The 20,139-nt window shown below is 37.3% G+C and overlaps 1 protein-coding gene across 2 annotated transcripts in view; it reads right to left on the bottom strand.

Moving 5' to 3' along the window:
• The window catches only part of Nup62 (nucleoporin 62), a 22,724-nt gene extending 2,585 nt beyond the window's left edge, over positions 1-20,139 (bottom strand). For both annotated transcript variants that reach the window (XR_015070079.1, XM_085943340.1), the window contains exons 1-7: positions 19,911-20,139; positions 18,098-18,837; positions 13,954-14,284; positions 13,050-13,254; positions 12,041-12,212; positions 1,007-1,173; positions 741-852 (exon numbers count right to left, since the gene is read on the bottom strand). Coding sequence is in view for 1 of the 2 variants with exons in the window: in XM_085943340.1 (XP_085799466.1) it covers positions 741-852; positions 1,007-1,173; positions 12,041-12,212; positions 13,050-13,254; positions 13,954-14,284; positions 18,098-18,837; positions 19,911-19,977 (1,794 nt within the window). In the remaining variant the exon portion in view is untranslated. The remainder of the gene's footprint in view (positions 1-740; positions 853-1,006; positions 1,174-12,040; positions 12,213-13,049; positions 13,255-13,953; positions 14,285-18,097; positions 18,838-19,910) is intronic.

Genomic DNA, 20,139 nt, shown 5'->3' with positions numbered 1-20,139 from the left:
TGGTGGATTGGATTACGGATTTCTTCCGAAATAACTTTTCATACAAACCAGAATTAACTGAAAATGAATTTAATTCTACTTAAAGATGGCTAAAAGTATTAAAAAAATGCATTGGCATCGTGTTCTGATATATTCTAAAAGTTTCAAATGTCTTGCTAGTCGGGAAGTTAATTAAAAATCGATTTCAAAATTTGTACGACCTAATAAAAACGTTCTAATAAGAATAGCTAGTCAGAAGTAGAATATTGTCGACTACAACAATACAGGTAATGTTGTTTGACTTTAGACCTTTGATATTTTACATACACAAATTGTTAATTACAGTTTTAAGCAAATGTTAATAACTAGCCTCAAAACCTGTCAATTCTGACCAGAAAAATACAACTGTATTATTTCGCACAGAGAATCAAATAAAAATGATGAGTCAGCTGTCGGTAATCATGGTTTTCTGCTCAGTATTGATTTATCATTTTGTGGGTGGTGTATCACGACCCTAAAGCCTGCTCTATACTCCTTCCAATACCACCCAATTGCGAGTGTAGTAGACGCGCTTTGCTCATTTCTTCACAGCACAACGCTTGCTCCTAAAGGATGCGAGCGTTGCGCGGCAAGAGCTATTAGTTCTTCAAACCGTCACACTGAAAGTTAGTTTTCAATATTCAGCGCTAACTTCGACAATACATCATGCCTTGGGAAAAGTCTCGCCGAGAGTGTTAAAGTAGATACATGAGGAAACTTACTGGATCATTATTATCTTCACTACGATTTGACTCATTCAGGTGTTCAATTATTTCTTTCAAATCTTCCGACATTTGCTTCAATTGCGTGTCCATATTGTCTGCCAGTTGGTATCTGAAAATACAATACTAATTACAACACATTCAAAGAAGATACAGTCATGGTTCAAGTGTATCTATGGCATCGTAAGCTATCACTATTATACCCATGGTTGATTATATTTTATCCTGGTGGTGTAGAGAATGTTGTATGTAGGTATATAACTTACGTATGCTCTCTCTCGGGATCTGAGATAGTGACATTTCCAAGTTCCTTCTCCAGAGGGACGAGCAGTTCTTCCAACTCTCTCTGCTGCCCGATAATGAAGTCCAGTTCGTGCTCTAAACTCTGCTGTTCGGTTCTCACCACTTGGAGGGTATCATTTAAGGTTACAATCTGGAAATAATTTGGTAGTTCATAACAAAAATTATTATTTTTTATAAATCGTTAGCCTGAGACGTATTATAAGTTGTTAATTGCTGGTTCTGAAGACATTTTCACAGCATCTCTCTAGCTTCCGTGTGGTAACTTTTACCATATTTTGAATCATCATCATCAGCCTGAATCTATCCACTGCTGGATGAAGGCCTCTTCAAGTTGCTTCCACTTCTCTTGGTCCTGTGCATTGCGTTGCCATGTACTTCCTCAGAACTTTATCATTTCCTCGATCCAGCGGCCTCTAGGTCTACCTTGTGGACGTTTTGTACTTCTTGGATACCACTGGATGACTAGATTTGTCCAACGATTGTCTCTTCTTCGAGCTATGTGTCCAGCCCATCTCCATTTAAGCCTTAAATATTTTGAATATACATAAGTAATCATTTATGAATTCTACTCTGCAATATATTTATGCAAAACCAATATCATGGCCCCCACAAAGGGGGGGCTGACAGGGCTCTACCCTGGGGGCCCGGGCTCAGGAAGGGCTCGGCGTGGCGAGCCGATGACACGAACAAAAACGCCGACCTTCAGTTAGTGTTTATGGCAGAGTATGGTTTAACGACATAACTATACAAATCTAGCCTTGTAGTCAATTCTACTTCTCAAATAGCCGTGCGACAACCTCACGACGAGGTACAAACAGAATATATAAGTCCCATGGTCCTAAACTATGGAAGAAGCAGAGAAGAAATGGTCGAAAAAGACCATGAACAGGTAACCAGTAGCGTAATCGTTTAGTATTAGGAAGTAAAATGTATGTTGTTAACCTTTTCTTTGTAAAATGTAATAAAATTTTACGTAAAAAATTTCGCCTCGGAGAATCGAGACTGTTCAAGTGTAATTGGAACGCTGTGACCGCAGACCTCGAAATGACACGCCATGAAATTTCAAATCGATCTATTTCGGAAATAATTTCCGGGAAATCTCCATTAAACTTAGAAAATAAGTTATGGGAGAGATTGTTTACGTAAAATTAAGCAGGTACATGCTTCAATAACTTTTATAGCTATAATGGAAGTGTATGAAAATTGGAAAAGAAAATTGAATATTTATAAATTTATATACTGTATAATTGTAAATAAAGAATTTTAATACTAATTTTATCAATACAAGATAGGAGTTAACTACCGTTATAAAAATATTGTAAACGCGTATCTATATCTATAGACGCGTAATTATAATTATAGATTTTGTTAATGCTATAACTTGCTGACTATAATGAATATTGTAAAAGTAACAATTGGAAAAACTTGAGATTCTGGTATAGATGGGTTTCTACCCATAAACAATAATAAATCTTAATTGCCTCCTAAGTAATAAAAGAATCAAATACTGCGACTAAAAACACAAATTGGCGCGTGACCTTGAACCTTAACTGAATTCTGTTCGACTAGAATTTACGGCCCGGCTGTGTTGAGTTGCCGGATAAAAATAGATTCAAGGTTACGTTTAGATTACTATGGAAAAGCCACTATTAAGGACGAAATAAATTTGTAGTCGCTTGTAAATAACATCTTGTTAGGATCAAGCATTTATATATTTAAGTTGAAATGTTAAGTATAATATTATAGTATTTTCACGTAATAATGTTCGTCCGAAAGGTAAATATCGAATGAAACGTTTTCTGCGGCTCCAAATAGTTTTATTAAAACTTAGTAAAATTCTATTGGCCTAAAAAGGCCAAGAGTGGTGGAAAGGACTAGTACGTGGGTGTCAACCTTTCATTTTGACATTTTAAATTTAAAGACTGCCATTCCCTTATTTAGTACACGAGTACCTATTCTGATACCTCGTTGGAAAGCTAAAAACTTTCCCCTTCGTTTGAACACGAAAAATCATATAAAATCAACTATTTTGCTGACGTCACCGTAACTACGTATTTAAAGGACATGTTCTAGAGGGTGCTTAAAACACCCCTATTAAGTCTTAATTTTGCGGAAATAAAGTAGAGTAAATTTAACCCGATTTAATTAGAAGATATCTCTATTAGAAAGTTACCAGGAACGGGAGATATACGTAAATTTATCCCGTGAGAGAAAGATATACATCTGCTATCCCTTACGGACTGTTTCCTGTTAAACCTCCATCCCGAGGGTATAAAAGGTGACATCCTTTTTCCGTAAAATCATTAGTTTCTACACTTCTCACCGGCGATCTTCAGTAAGCAGCAGACCTCTCTGCGAGCTTGTGGGACACGGTTCTCAGTACATTCGCGATTCATACGTACCAGTAAGTCCCCTTCGACGGGCAAAACGTAGCGCGAATAACTCGTATCTGTCGGTAGTGACGTCGGCCGCTAAAACGTAGCACGAATACTACGTATCTGTCGATAGTGACGCGCCGCGGATTAATTTTATTTTTCATTACTCATCATACGAGGTGACGTAATCGAGATAAATTACGCGATCGGATTTGTTTTATAAAAACAAATTAATAAACTCAGTCTGTAATAATAAATTTTACAAATCTTTTCGGGATTATAAAATAAATTTTTGAAACTTTATTAAGTAAACATAATTATAAAATAAATTTTAGTAAACAAATTTTAGTAAATAAATTTGTAAACATTAAGCAAACTTTTTGTAAACAAGTCTGTAAACACAAATAAATATTTGTAAATACACTGTGAACATAAATAAACTTTATAAACAACAATAAAATAATTCTATTCTTTTATAAACCTAATACTGTGTGACCAAAGAATAATTTATATTTTCTTTCTTATGGGAAAATATTTCATGAATTAAAAATATCCAAAGAATATCTGCGTATACATTCTCCGAATTAGGTGTGACTTTTTGGGAACTCGTGAAAGATTTCACAGAGATCCTATAGTGAACAAATAAATAGTTTGCTGATACTTTAATGAGATTTAATTACGGGAACAATGACAGTTAACCTTATTGTGTGACCGTGAACTCTAGTACCTGAATAAATTCGGCACCACACCAGCTGAGAGTTTTATTCGGGAATTCAAAAGTTGTGATACTACAAAGGAGATCCACCTCTCCTAATTCATCACTAGTCTCCTCAGTGACGGCCCGGTAGCATTATTGAGCTAGCCGTGAGCCGGGTCATGTCACCGACCAGACAATTATAAACACACATTTCAAATTCTCTCTAATAGTAAAAAAAGTCGCCTGCGCCGCTATTTTTCTTCAATAATGTTATTATTTAAAATATGGTTGTACGAGTACGATACAACTCCATAATTCAAATGAATGTATTAAAATTAAAATATACAAAAAAAAAAAACACTAAATATGCACATTAATTTTACCGCATACATCATACTGTACAGCGTCATACTGCTTTTATCTTTAGCGATAGGTAGGGGGCCCGCCAAAAACCCTAGCCTGGGGGCCCGCTGGACAGTTGGCGGTCGTTTAGTAACGACCTGAAAGAGCACTTCGAATCACCTTCAAGGCGTCGTGCTCAACGAACGGAGCTCGAACATAAAGAGCAAGGACCTCAAGAGGGAGCTTATGGTTTCCTCCTGAAGAAGATGGAGTTAGCCGAGGTACTCCTTCCAGAGATGAAGTCGGAAACCCTGGCTTCGACCTTTTATGACCTACTCACTGTGAGCGATCAGATAAGGGTTAATCAAGAGAAATGGAAGACGATGGACGAGCTGCTTGAAGTAGCTCATACACTTCGACCATTGAAATCGGCATTGGCTTCCGTGCCATCTCCAGCAAATGCCGTCAAGGCGAATAATGAAAAGAGGCCCGCTCAGCAAAATACTTGGCGCGAGAAGCCGCGTTCGGTACAAGAGACTAACGCGAAATCTGATAAGACCACGGAGGCTGTTGATAAAAGGCCTCCACGGCAATCAGACCAGCAAAACGATTCAGAAAGACCTGCGTACCGCCCACGTCCTCGCGTTGAAGAGCGAGGCAGTGCCAGACAAAGGCGTTGTCAACATTGTCCTGGCTTCCATGAAAACAAGGATTGCCCAGACAGGCAAGCAGCTCAGCAGACCAGAAAGGAGCCATGAAGACGGCTCGCGGACCGGGTTGATCGTCGATGGCTCCAAGACGACGAACACTGGCGGACCGCCGAAGAGAAGACTCAAGAAGGTGACACGAACGTTCCTCGAACGCCGTTCAGCCGAGTTCTAGCTAGTGACATAGACGCTCTTCTGGCGAATAGGGTTAACTGTGAAAGTGAACTGAAGGACACCCTTCCGGTGAAATCATTTAACCCTAAGGTTCACTGTGAGGTCGAAGCTGGCCCCAGTAACCAAGTTAATCTTTGTATAGGTCCTCTTGTAAAGGATAGCAGCGTAAGACCGGAGAATTATCGCAAACGCGATATTAATAATTCTGCTAGTAAAATAGTAGAAAATCTTAATAAAAAGAATAGCGGTAAGACGTTGTCCAATGTTGAGACTTCGCGAGCTAATAATTCTTTTACCGGCGGCGAAATAGAATATAAAAAGTTTTTAGATAAATTAGAATTAGGAAGTTATGAAATAAATGTTGGCAACAAGGAAGAAGGTTATCAAGATAAGCAGTTAAAGACAGCTAGCGGTGGATGCGGCGAAGGCGTAAGCAGTGGCGCTATTGGTGTGCTGAGAACATCGGCAAACGTAAGTAACTGTAGTCTCGTCGATACTGACGACAGATCTCTTGTAACAAATAATTTAACGAATTATTGTGCTTCCGCTAACCATTTGTGTAAAAATATTAATAGTACTAATTATACTAAAGCCGAAGCTGGCAGTTTACTTGAAATTAATAGCGATGTATGTAGTTTAGATAGTCGATCGTCGTTGCAATCGAGCAACGAAACTTTAGGAAGGGACTCACCTTTTAAATTAGCGAACAGACCCCACGAGGCTGACGTTAAGAATATTATTAGGAAGAGTCGAACTAATCGTCGACTACAAAACATTAATACCTTCGGTAAATTAAGGCGAAATAAACTTAATGAAGAAGAGCTCATAGCATTAGATGACTATAATCGTTATCTTAAACAAAAATCAAGTAAATGTAAGTCCTTTAGTATTAAGAATGTTAAAAATAAGTTACGTAAGCTTAATAGGATTAATTTTGATAGCGTTAAGTTTGAATTAAGAAACATGAACTTAATGTATATAGATAAAGCTAGATATAGTGACGAAAGAGTTGTTGTGTATGATCATCGTCTCAAAGGCGGTGATATACTCAATAACGGAGAACAAGAGTTATGGGACTCAGCTACGGCGGCCCATGACCAACAAAGCAAAATATCTACGGATTTTCTCGGTTCTGTAAATATTTTAGATCCTAGGGACAGGTGTAGTCGGGGACAGAATTTTGCGGCGTGTCGAAAGACACTACCCTCTATAACGACTGCAGACCGTCCAAATAGCGTAGTCAGAAGTACGTGGACAATTGTAGGTAGTACGTTGGATGCGCCGGGTGAAGAGAAATTGCCAACTACTGCAATTGCACGTAATAAAAATAGTTTACCTCCTAAAGATTTAAATATTAAATTTGATAAAAATGTTAGTAATAAGAGTGTTTTAAATACTAGTATTAATTTGATATATATGATTATGATAAGCGTGATATACATATCAGTGATAAGTGTAATATACTTTAAATTAATAACGAAGAGAGTGTTACTAGTTAAGGCGTGGGGAAGCGCATGGCTTCCACGCTAAGTCCTTTACTAGTATTCGGAGCTGCGGTGCGCAATAGTTTGAGAAGAATCTGGCTAATGAAAGAGCAGACGACCCAGTGGAACCGCCTGCACCGCTTTCCGAAGCTACCAACGACAGAGACGAGGGAGTGCACGCCCTGTCAGAACGTCGTATGGATGCGCAGGAATGTGCGCGGGAAGAACTACTGGCGAGTTCAGGAACAGATTCCGAACTTAGCGGTGGAGGGGCTGAAGTAGAAAGAATTGTTGACTCGACAATATCTAATGAAGAGAGGATCCTTGGCGAGAGGCTGGATGCGTTGGACGCAGTCTTACAAGACGCCCCCATCAAGATAGCGCCCCCCAAGAGAGAATTTAGGAGAGTGGGACGGTTGGGAGGGCGGCGCCCTGCGCGGACCAACCTCCCGACGCCCGGGAGCAAAGATCAAGGTACTACCTTTGGCGAGTGGCGGGATGCGTTGGACGCTGTCTTACGAGACGCCCCCATCCGGAATGCGCCCCCCAAACGTCAGTATCAGCGTATAGGCCGATCAGGTAAGCGTCGCTCAAAGCGATCGCTACCGCCATCGCCTGTAAGCTAAGTCTCTAACTAAACCGAGCTATAAGTCTTCGAGAGGAGCGATAAAGAAATAAGTCTATTATCGAAGCGAGCGATAAGACTTCGAGAGGAGCGATAAAGAAATAAGTCTCTGATCGAAGCGAAAAACAAGTCTTTTCTCGAAGCAAGAAAGAAATAAGTCTTCGGGGAGAGCGAAACGAAGAACGTGTTGCTAATTAAGGCGTGGGGAAGTCCGTGACTTTCACGCTAAGTCCTTATTAGTATTCGGAGCTGCGAAACAAACAAGTCTTCGAGAGGAGCGATAAAGAAATAAGTCTATTATCGAAGCAAACAACAAGTCTTTGAGAGGAGCGATAAAGAAATAAGTCTATTATCAAAGCAAACAACAAGTCTTCGAGAGGAGCGATAAAGAAATAAGTCTATTATCGAAGCAAACAACAAGTCTTCGAGAGGAGCGATAAAGAAATAAGTCTATTATCGGAGCAAACCACAAGTCTTCGAGAGGAGCGATAAAGAAATAAGTCTATTATCGGAGCAAACAACAAGTCTTCGAGAGGAGCGATAAAGAAATAAGTCTATTATCGAAGCAAACGAGTCTTTTCTCGAAGCGAGAAAGAAATAAGTCTTCGGGGAGAGCAAAACGAAGAAAGTGTTGCTAATTAGGGCATGGGGAAGTCCTTGACTTCCACGCTAAGCCCCTAATAGTATTCGGAGCTGCGAAATGAAGACGTGTTGCTAATCTAGGCGTGGGGAAGTTCGTAACTTTCACGCTAAGTCCTTATTAGTATTCGGAGCTGCGAAATGAAGAGAGCGTTGCTAATTTAGGCGTGGGGAAGTTCGTAACTTTCACGCTAAGTCCTTATTAGTATTCGGAGCTGCGAAAAATAATTCTCTTGATTGGGATTGAATTCAAATTCTTGTAGAATGTAATATATAGCTAGGAGTATTGAGCGTTAGATTGAATAGGTTTAAATGACCCTATGTAAATTAATGTTAAAGGTATTGTCAGGGGAGTCTCCCTGGCATATCATGGTACTATGCCGTATTTTCTAGTAAGCGGGAACGTGATTCGCGACGGGAAGTCGAACTCTACTTCTGTCCATGGGTCGTAAAGGGAGCGTCTCCGTGAGTCCTCTTCCTTGCGGTTGTCCCTCGGCAGGAAAAGCAGTAGTCGTCCCATACAGCACTCACCGTCCTCAAAATAAAATTTTTAACTTCAGAATTATTGAATTATATAATTTTCTTTTATTAATTAGAATTTTAAGACCTGAATCTGGGCGAATATTAATTATAAAAAGTAAAAGAAAAACTTTGTGTGCATGCGCAGATTTTGTATATTTTATTTTGAATATGCTTTACTGTTGCTTTATCGCTTTGCATATTACTGAGTCCTGAGGTGTGGCAATGGTGAATTGAGACTAGACATATACAGTTATGTCTTTATTAAGGGTGGGCATTTGACACGAACAAAAACGCCGACCTTCAGTTAGTGTTTATGGCAGAGTATGGTTTAACGACATAACTATACAAATCTAGCCTTGTAGTCAATTCTACTTCTCAAATAGCCGTGCGACAACCTCACGACGAGGTACAAACAGAATATATAAGTCCCATGGTCCTAAACTATGGAAGAAGCAGAGAAGAAATGGTCGAAAAAGACCATGAACAGGTAACCAGTAGCGTAATCGTTTAGTATTAGGAAGTAAAATGTATGTTGTTAACCTTTTCTTTGTAAAATGTAATAAAATTTTACGTAAAAAATTTCGCCTCGGAGAATCGAGACTGTTCAAGTGTAATTGGAACGCTGTGACCGCAGACCTCGAAATGACACGCCATGAAATTTCAAATCGATCTATTTCGGAAATAATTTCCGGGAAATCTCCATTAAACTTAGAAAATAAGTTATGGGAGAGATTGTTTACGTAAAATTAAGCAGGTACATGCTTCAATAACTTTTATAGCTATAATGGAAGTGTATGAAAATTGGAAAAGAAAATTGAATATTTATAAATTTATATACTGTATAATTGTAAATAAAGAATTTTAATACTAATTTTATCAATACAAGATAGGAGTTAACTACCGTTATAAAAATATTGTAAACGCGTATCTATATCTATAGACGCGTAATTATAATTATAGATTTTGTTAATGCTATAACTTGCTGACTATAATGAATATTGTAAAAGTAACAATTGGAAAAACTTGAGATTCTGGTATAGATGGGTTTCTACCCATAAACAATAATAAATCTTAATTGCCTCCTAAGTAATAAAAGAATCAAATACTGCGACTAAAAACACAAATTGGCGCGTGACCTTGAACCTTAACTGAATTCTGTTCGACTAGAATTTACGGCCCGGCTGTGTTGAGTTGCCGGATAAAAATAGATTCAAGGTTACGTTTAGATTACTATGGAAAAGCCACTATTAAGGACGAAATAAATTTGTAGTCGCTTGTAAATAACATCTTGTTAGGATCAAGCATTTATATATTTAAGTTGAAATGTTAAGTATAATATTATAGTATTTTCACGTAATAATGTTCGTCCGAAAGGTAAATATCGAATGAAACGTTTTCTGCGGCTCCAAATAGTTTTATTAAAACTTAGTAAAATTCTATTGGCCTAAAAAGGCCAAGAGTGGTGGAAAGGACTAGTACGTGGGTGTCAACCTTTCATTTTGACATTTTAAATTTAAAGACTGCCATTCCCTTATTTAGTACACGAGTACCTATTCTGATACCTCGTTGGAAAGCTAAAAACTTTCCCCTTCGTTTGAACACGAAAAATCATATAAAATCAACTATTTTGCTGACGTCACCGTAACTACGTATTTAAAGGACATGTTCTAGAGGGTGCTTAAAACACCCCTATTAAGTCTTAATTTTGCGGAAATAAAGTAGAGTAAATTTAACCCGATTTAATTAGAAGATATCTCTATTAGAAAGTTACCAGGAACGGGAGATATACGTAAATTTATCCCGTGAGAGAAAGATATACATCTGCTATCCCTTACGGACTGTTTCCTGTTAAACCTCCATCCCGAGGGTATAAAAGGTGACATCCTTTTTCCGTAAAATCATTAGTTTCTACACTTCTCACCGGCGATCTTCAGTAAGCAGCAGACCTCTCTGCGAGCTTGTGGGACACGGTTCTCAGTACATTCGCGATTCATACGTACCAGTAAGTCCCCTTCGACGGGCAAAACGTAGCGCGAATAACTCGTATCTGTCGGTAGTGACGTCGGCCGCTAAAACGTAGCACGAATACTACGTATCTGTCGATAGTGACGCGCCGCGGATTAATTTTATTTTTCATTACTCATCATACGAGGTGACGTAATCGAGATAAATTACGCGATCGGATTTGTTTTATAAAAACAAATTAATAAACTCAGTCTGTAATAATAAATTTTACAAATCTTTTCGGGATTATAAAATAAATTTTTGAAACTTTATTAAGTAAACATAATTATAAAATAAATTTTAGTAAACAAATTTTAGTAAATAAATTTGTAAACATTAAGCAAACTTTTTGTAAACAAGTCTGTAAACACAAATAAATATTTGTAAATACACTGTGAACATAAATAAACTTTATAAACAACAATAAAATAATTCTATTCTTTTATAAACCTAATACTGTGTGACCAAAGAATAATTTATATTTTCTTTCTTATGGGAAAATATTTCATGAATTAAAAATATCCAAAGAATATCTGCGTATACATTCTCCGAATTAGGTGTGACTTTTTGGGAACTCGTGAAAGATTTCACAGAGATCCTATAGTGAACAAATAAATAGTTTGCTGATACTTTAATGAGATTTAATTACGGGAACAATGACAGTTAACCTTATTGTGTGACCGTGAACTCTAGTACCTGAATAAATTCGGCACCACACCAGCTGAGAGTTTTATTCGGGAATTCAAAAGTTGTGATACTACAAAGGAGATCCACCTCTCCTAATTCATCACTAGTCTCCTCAGTGACGGCCCGGTAGCATTATTGAGCTAGCCGTGAGCCGGGTCATGTCACCGACCAGACAATTATAAACACACATTTCAAATTCTCTCTAATAGTAAAAAAAGTCGCCTGCGCCGCTATTTTTCTTCAATAATGTTATTATTTAAAATATGGTTGTACGAGTACGATACAACTCCATAATTCAAATGAATGTATTAAAATTAAAATATACAAAAAAAAAAAACACTAAATATGCACATTAATTTTACCGCATACATCATACTGTACAGCGTCATACTGCTTTTATCTTTAGCGATAGGTAGGGGGCCCGCCAAAAACCCTAGCCTGGGGGCCCGCTTCAGGATGTGAGGGCCATGACTAATATATATGGCAATTTAGCATCCCAGACATGGTTGGCAGGTTCAAAATCTCTAAAATATGTTTCCAATGGGTTCTGCAGTTTTTTTAAAATAAACGACAAGAAAAGAATGGCAATTTGGAGACTGATAGTGAACGTGAAACCTGCAGTTCCCCATCTCGATGGTCTGATCAAGCAAAGACCACTACATGGCTCACAATACTATCAATTAACTATGCGGACACCAAAATGCAGAGAACATGAAAACAAAAAAAATTTTACAATCTTACCTTATCAGCGTTGGCAATGAGTAATCTGTCCCACGCATTAACCTGCGTGGCTTGATTGATGAACACCTTCTCCTGCTCCTCAAGTTCCAGACTCCACTTGTTGATGGACTCTTCCAATTGCCCAAATGTCATCGACACTACGGGTGCCGGCTGAGCCAGGGTTGTGGTTGCTCTGAAAATGTATTATAATATTTAGTATGTAACGAAGTGTCATTCAAAGTTAATTTAAAAACAAATGTCGGTGACGGCTTCCACGTGTGGCAAAAGCTATTCTAAAATTTTTTTCCTATTACAAAAAATGTAAATGAATATGGCAATAATTCACAATCTAAACACAAAACAATTGGTTCATGATACCTAAAATATGGTACAGTAGAACCTCGATTATCTAGATTAATTCGGGATGAAGATGATCAAAAAAATTATAAAATATACTATATTTTATATATTTTACTTCCACAATAAACGTCAAGTCGTTCCGGATCTTGGGATTGATTAATCTGGATCATTTTAAAATACGATTCCTTCTCCAAAAATTCAACCAGTTTGTGGAATTTTGTGATGCGAAGTTGACAGTAAAATCTTCATTTAAAATCATCAGTATTTATTTTGTCAAGGTCTTTTTCAAGCATAGCTGCAACCTCAACAGCATATCCAAGAAAACCTCATGAATGAGTGCAATTATTTGAACAATTAGCCGATTCGGTGTGATATATAATAATCATAAATATTATCTGTCTGTTTTCCAAAACAACGAGCTGCGTAGATTGTGTTAGAATGAATTCATTCATCAGAAAAGGAAAAATCACATATGTTTCAAAATATGATCTTCAATTAAAATTTGTCTATATTCTGTATTTAAATCATTGTATAATCATGCTGCCCAGATATTTCATGATCATTTAGGCGTTTTTTTTACGCTACTGCAAGTAAAGAAGTTTTGATTTTAAAATATGTTAATGACCACAGAGATGATGGGGGGAAGATAGCGGAATGAAGGTAAACTCACGTCGTACTGGTGGGTAATGTAGTTGCGGAGGTGCCGGCTGCCGTGGAATTAATAGTAGAGGAGGCGGGCAGCTGGAATCCTGAGAGCGACAGTGAGAGGCCGCTGGTGGCTACGGGAGGGACTGCAGCCGGTGTTTGCAACGCAGTGAGCAGGGAAGATCCAGCGGTAGTCGTGGGCGCAGTGGATTGGGCCCCCAATATTAAGCCTGTCGAAAAAGTGATAGTAGATAACATCTGAACGCAATACTATTGGATATTCATTCACGTAGAAGTGGTTCCGGAATATTTTTTATATGGCTGAATTGATAACTACAAAAATTTGTAAATAGAATTTAAAGTGGTGGCCAGCTGTGTTGACATAATTTTTTTGTTACTTCCGATTATTTATTTAAGAAAACAAAACATTGTGGACATACAAATAATATTGTTTGATTTAATAAAACACATTTTTTTTGTAGTACTTATTCCACTTTAATAAATAAATTTGGACCGGTTTCGTCCGCCTCAGAGGTCCAAAATCGAGAATTTACTGTCCGACAAGAAGATCTAGGCAATAACCGGGAGCCGCTGGAGTCGAAGTGCGATGAACTAAATAGGAGGAGCTTGTTAGTTCACAGTTTTAACACGTGGACAACTCGTCGATAACCGGAAGTCATGCAGTCAAAGTGTGGTTAAAAACAGGAGGGGTTTATTAGTTCACAGTTTTAACACGTTGACAAGATCTTGTTCGACAGTAGTTGTAGTATTGAGGTGAAGATATGTTTTGTTAGTTTCTGATGATAAGTGGACTGATCGGCTTTTGGTAATAGAGAAATATGTAGTTCTTATCTTTTCATTACTTGAGCTTTGAACGGGCCCTCATAATAAAATTTAAATTTGTTTTAATAACGGAAAAGGTCTCTCACCAGTAGCAGTAGTTTTAGGTAGAGTCGCAAACGAAGGCTGGGCGGTGCTAGCAGGAACCTGAAATCCTGTGAAGGCGGGTGCTGAAGTAATCGGTGCAGCAGTGGGCGCGCCAAGGGGCATTGTTGTTCCGCTCAGAGAAGAAGACGCAGCCACATTCACCCCAGGGATGCTAAACCCGGACACGGCTGCAGGCTTAGAGGCCGGTAACTGAAGGGGTGATCCGAAGTTGATGGGAGCGGGTGTGGGAGCAGGGGCAGTCGAAGTCAATAGAGGAGTAGAGGTTATTACGGCGGGCGTTGATGAAGGAAGTTGGGCCGCCGATGATGCAACCTGCAATGTCATATTTTAATCATTTTTCATTCATTCATTGATTAATTCTTCACTTAGGTACTAATTTCATTGCAAGAGGTAAATGTTTCGAAATCATTTGTGCAAAAAAGACGAGTGGTTCGTACAAATATAATATTAACCCATTGCAGACAGATTTAATTTTTCAGGAACACTTAAAAAGGCACACTGATTACTAAAATTGATATAATTCATGTATTATTCATTCAATTCAAATAAATCTTTTAAATATTTATAGGTTTTGAATTTTTCTACTAAGTATTTACATTTTAAGTAAACTTTGTGTATAAGTGGAATGAAAAAAACATGTCAAATATAGTTTTTTGGGTTTCTTTAGCCTTTTTTAATACAAAATGACATAGATAAAAAGTCCATGATAGAAGTAAATAATAAAAGGAAGATATACTAAAACTGGAGCTAAATATAATACTCTTCAAGATATTTAGAAGATGGAGGGCCATTTTATGTTTATTACTGTCTCAAACACCTCAAACCTAGCGAACTGATCATTATTTTGACAAATTTAAATAAAAATAGATATTATAAATCAAATATTTCTTAAAAAATATATTAGACTGTATATAACTAACATCATAAAATGATAGCTACATACATTATTAAGTAATTTCAACTTAAAAAAAATCAAATTATGATTAAAATTTTTTGATTTTCATCATGTCATGCATCCTGTGACACTGGTGCCAAATTGGCGCCGATAGGGCGCGATGGGTTAGTATTGTATCACTTAGCTCACCTTAGTAAGGTTATTGCAAATACGAAACATAATTTTAATGTATAAAAAGTATCTTTCCCAAGAGACTACAAATTTAATGTTTGAGGTGAGAAAACAATAAAAATGGTAAATGTATTTCTATCCTTTTTTCATTACCGTTAATCTGCCACCCGGTGAACACAGCCATGGTAAATCAACAGTTAACGGTAGACAATAAGAGCAATCAAAATACACAGTGAAACTACATATTATATTTTTAAAGGAAATGACAAAAAAATGTAAATAGAGGGAAAATGTAATGAATATTGAAGAAATTAATTTATTTTTTACTAAAAAAGTTATTCAAATTGGTTAAATATATTATCTTGTACGTTAGTGATGCTAGTGAAAATTATCTACTTATGTAAACAATAGGAACAAAAAAATGTCAGCATCAAGCGACCGTAACGTACAAGTCCAAATGCAGAATTACTAACAATACTGTCTACCCTAGGCTAAAATAAAAGATCGCACACCAATTGTATTGTGTAACCTTGTCGTTGGATACTGCAGGCGTGTCTATCCTAAATAGAAACGTACATGTGCATCTGCACCTTAATATTCATTTCAATGATAAGCCATGCATTTAATTGAATTTTTAATATTTCAGACGAAAATTGCAAGAAAAAAAAATGTAAAACCGCGTATTAAATGAAAACGTGAATTCTTGGCATCTAGAATCAGGTCTTCACTGTACATAATCGCAAACAACTTTTGTTTCACAGTTGGTATCTTCAATGGGGCAATTATTAATGCCGTAATTACAGTCGAACTCCGTTATTACGATCACGGGACATAGTGAGATCTCGGAAATAATCTCTGTACTGAGGAAACATTCGTTGACATTTTAGTTTATGATTTTCTCCATATTATTTTTACATACATTTATTCACTTTTATAGCGAGCTACTCATCGGATATACCGAGCAAAAATATTGTCAAAAACTTTCTTAAAACTGTTAAGGGGGGACATACTCAGCGTAGGTCAAAATGCAGCTTTTGTTCTATTTTCAAAGCATGATCCTGGACATTCCTTAAACGTTGTTGATAATCTATTTATATAATTTTGAAGCCTTATTATCCTTTATATTTATTTTAAACATTTGATGACTGCATAAAGTATTTTTATTACATAAAATAGTATTCTTTTAAACCTCTCGCTCTAATGTTTTAGAATATAGTCATATTTCAGTACATAAATGTGGAGTGGTGTTACGATTTTTACGTTTATTAATTTTTAAACGCATTTATAAAACCATCAGTATAATTTATATCGACATTATTATAGTGAAATATTTACGATAAAAAATTATATTGATAATCTCTGTGATCCCAAATTTGACAAGAATTAGGCATTTTATTATTCAAAAAATGGGCAAGATTAACACATTTGAAGATAATTCTAAAGATACTGATTATAAGCTATGTCTTTGACCATTCAAGTGTGATAAACATTCTACGAATAATGATTGCTTTATAATAATTATTGACCTAAGAATAAGGTAGTGTTTTTTTGAAATACGCCATTTCTTTTGGCATTCCCTAGTAGTTAAGCTACAGCATACGGCCGTAGCCATAAATAGACAAACTATAATTGAAGTAGGGAGTAAAATGATGTTAACGCGCGTGTTTGAACATGTACGTAACCGAATTTTTTTTTTAATTTTTTTAAACGGTACATGTTCAAACACGCGTGTTAACATCATTTTACTCCCTACTTCAATTATAGTTTGTCAATTTATGGCTACGGCCGTATGTTGTAGCTTAACTACTGGGGAATGCCAAAAGAAATGGCGTATTTCAAAAAAACACTACCTTATTCTTAGGTCAATAATTATTATGAAGCAATCATTATTCATAGAATGTTTATCACACTTGAATGGTCAAAGACATAGCTTATAATCAGTATCTTTAGAATTATCTTCAAATGTGTTAATCTTGCCCATTTTTTGAATAATAAAATGCCAAATTCGGGATCACAGAGATTATCAATATAATTTTGTATCGTAAATATTTCACTATAATAATGTCGACATAAATTATACTGATGGTTTTATAAATGCGTTTAAAATTAATAAATGTAAAAAATCCTAACACCACTGCACATTTATGTACTGAAATATGACTATATTCTAAAACTTTAGAGCGAGAGGTTTAAAAGAATACTATTTTATGTAATAAAAATACTTTATGCAGTCATCAAATGTTTAAAATAAATATAAAGGATAATAAGGCTTCAAAATTATATAAATAGATTATCTACAACGTTTAAGGTATGTCCAGGATCATGCTTTGAAAATAGAACAAAAGCTCCATTTTAACCTACGCTGAGCATGTACCCCCTTAATGTGTCGATCGTTTAAAAACATTTCGATCCTGAGCAATAAAATCTGACCATAGACTGATGCCGCCAGGATCGGATTACGTTTATGACATTAATCAAGTGTCTAAGTACCTAATAAAATTGGTGTTTTCGCTGACAATATTGAAAAGTATCCATCCACACATATGGTTGAAATTTCATGTAAAAAATCCAAGCTGAAGTCAGTAGGTACCTAGCAGCGTTCATTACAATAAATAACTTCTTTTGTAGTTTATGAATGCCATGCTTGTTTTGGGGAAAAATTCTAATTATGTATTTTTGTTTGAATTGAGACTTTTTGTGTTATGTGACCGCTCATTTAGAAATACCTATTCTCAGATAACGAGCAAATTCAGTCGGTCCCATCTTCCTCGTAATAACCAAGTTCGACTGTATTACCAGTGACAATTATCATTGTTGGGCAAGGTGATGGCAAAGAACATGCATCCCCTCCCTGGTACTTCGCTACAATCAGATGTAGTCAGTACGTGGAGTAACGTGGTCAAAGTTTGCTGCATCATTTATATTTTAATAATCTCTGGTTATTTCATTAACTGAAGCGACTTTAAAAGTTTAGTGAACCCTGTACTAGAAGCTGCACGATTGGGATAGATGATCTTTGCTCGCAATAGGATTATATTTACTAGTGACAAAATACTTACAGTTGAAGATCCGAAGTTGATTGGACCACTGCCACTGGGAGCAAAGTTGAATCCACCCAGACCTGAGGCAGTCGACGGGATCGCCGCCGGGGCCTGCGCTAAACCGAAAGTGTTAGTGGAAACGGGCAAAGTTGACGAGGCCTGGCCGAAAGTTAATCCTCCACTGACAAGAGATGTCGGTGCGCCTCCAAAGTTTAATGACGGCGCAGCAGTGGACGCCGGAGGGAGACCGAAGCCCAATGATGGTGCGTTGGTGGCCGGCGCTTGACCAAAAGAGAGGCCGGGGCTCGCGGTTGGAATCGCTTGCCCCAAATTTGCTGCATTCTGATTGGGCACTATCCCCGGCGAAGCTGCGTTGCTACCGAAGCTGAACGTGGAAGGCTGCTGAGGGGCGTTGAATGCAGGGGGATTGGAAGCCGGCATCTGCCCGAATGGGAGAGTGCTTCCTGTCTGCCCGAATGCAGGAACCGCCGGTTTCGTTGAGAAAGAAAAACTTGGACTCTGGGTTTGGCCGAAATTCAGTGCTGCCGGTTGAGCCGCGGCGGGTTGCTGCGTTGGGGAACTGAAGCCAAACGCAGGGGCAGGAGCTGCAGTAGCGGCTGCGGCAAAGGAGAAGTTGGAAGCGGGAGCTGTAGAGTTAGGCGGTGAGCTCCAGTTGCCGAAGGATGAATTTGCGGGAGACGCACCCAGTCCACCGGCCGGGGCCACCGTCGAACCGAATGAAAAAGCCGCCGGTTTTGCTGGAAACAAAATACATATAAGTTACCATAGGAATTCAATAAACCGTTTGGCTATTTGCATGAGGACCATTCCAAGCTCTATAATAATCAATCAATAATGTCTATTTTGGTGGTAAAACCGACATCAAACGATATTTTGAAAATTTGGAATGAGCAATTTGTGGTAAAAACCCAAATCATTACAGCTGTTTAAACCACGGACGAATAAAAATTACGCGCAGATTTATATGTGCTATTTTAGTCCTCAGCACTTAGGGTTCTATGTCATACTGATACAGGTCAACCCATTGATTGTGCGGCAGTGGCGAAGGGTGAAGGTAGGCTGTGTGTAGATCTGATCTAAAATTTTTTTTCCGACCACGTCCGATCCTAATAAGATCATACCCTGACACACACATATTGAAAAACAACATGTGTACTTGCCAGACCCAGGTTTCGAAGCTGGGACCCACGGCATGCTAGTCCAACGCTTATGCCGCGCGGCCACCGTGGGCGCTTAATATTAACCTAATATTACCTAATGTAATCTTAGTTTGTGATAATGATGTATCAAAATGTATGAAAAATTTAAATTAACAATTAATTATTGGATCGAAAAGCCTATGTGCCGACAGAAAAAGGTGTGTATTATAATTGTCTACATGGAATAGACTGTTATCGTAAAAAAAATAATATAAAAGCTCATGACGGTATCTCCGGCACAATTACCAAACTCACTAGCGAAGAAAGATACACTTAGATGACATTTAGCACACCGGGAATATCTCACACACAACTCAAATTAGGCATTTTTAGTTGATCCATTTATCATAGACCGTTAAATTGCTATAATTTAGAAATTCTTACGAATCTGTCATAATTGAGGAGATTCTTCTGTCAATTTAGTTTGAATAAAGAATACGGATTCTCAATTTGAATACGATCTTGTTCTCTATGACTGAGATCGTATTATGGTATCATGCTATTCTAAAAACACATCATTGTTTACGTGTATAAAATATGACAATCCATGACTACTGAGACGTTAGAAATTAGTTGAACAAAAGAAAATCAATTTGTAAACAAAATCCAACCTGTGGCGGGAGTCGTCGTTCCAAACGTCAAACCTTCAGTTTTTGGAGATCCAAAATTGAAGTTCATTTTGGTTGTGAAAAGGCCGCTGCTTATAAAATAGTTTTTCGGTTCAAATGAACCAAACAATGACAGGTTACACTCGTTTACTTCAAATCTTTGATTATGGATTTCCTATTTGCGATATTAAAATTTCACAATAATCGCACGTTAATCACAGACTAATAGACT

This window comes from Rhyacophila brunnea, unplaced genomic scaffold, assembly GCF_057557595.1.
Source record: "Rhyacophila brunnea isolate RB1 unplaced genomic scaffold, BYU_Rbru_1.0 scaffold_15, whole genome shotgun sequence".
Taxonomy (NCBI): domain Eukaryota; kingdom Metazoa; phylum Arthropoda; class Insecta; order Trichoptera; family Rhyacophilidae; genus Rhyacophila; species Rhyacophila brunnea.
The sequence above is the reverse complement of the archived record's forward strand: the minus strand, read 5'-3'. Positions and strand labels throughout refer to the sequence as shown.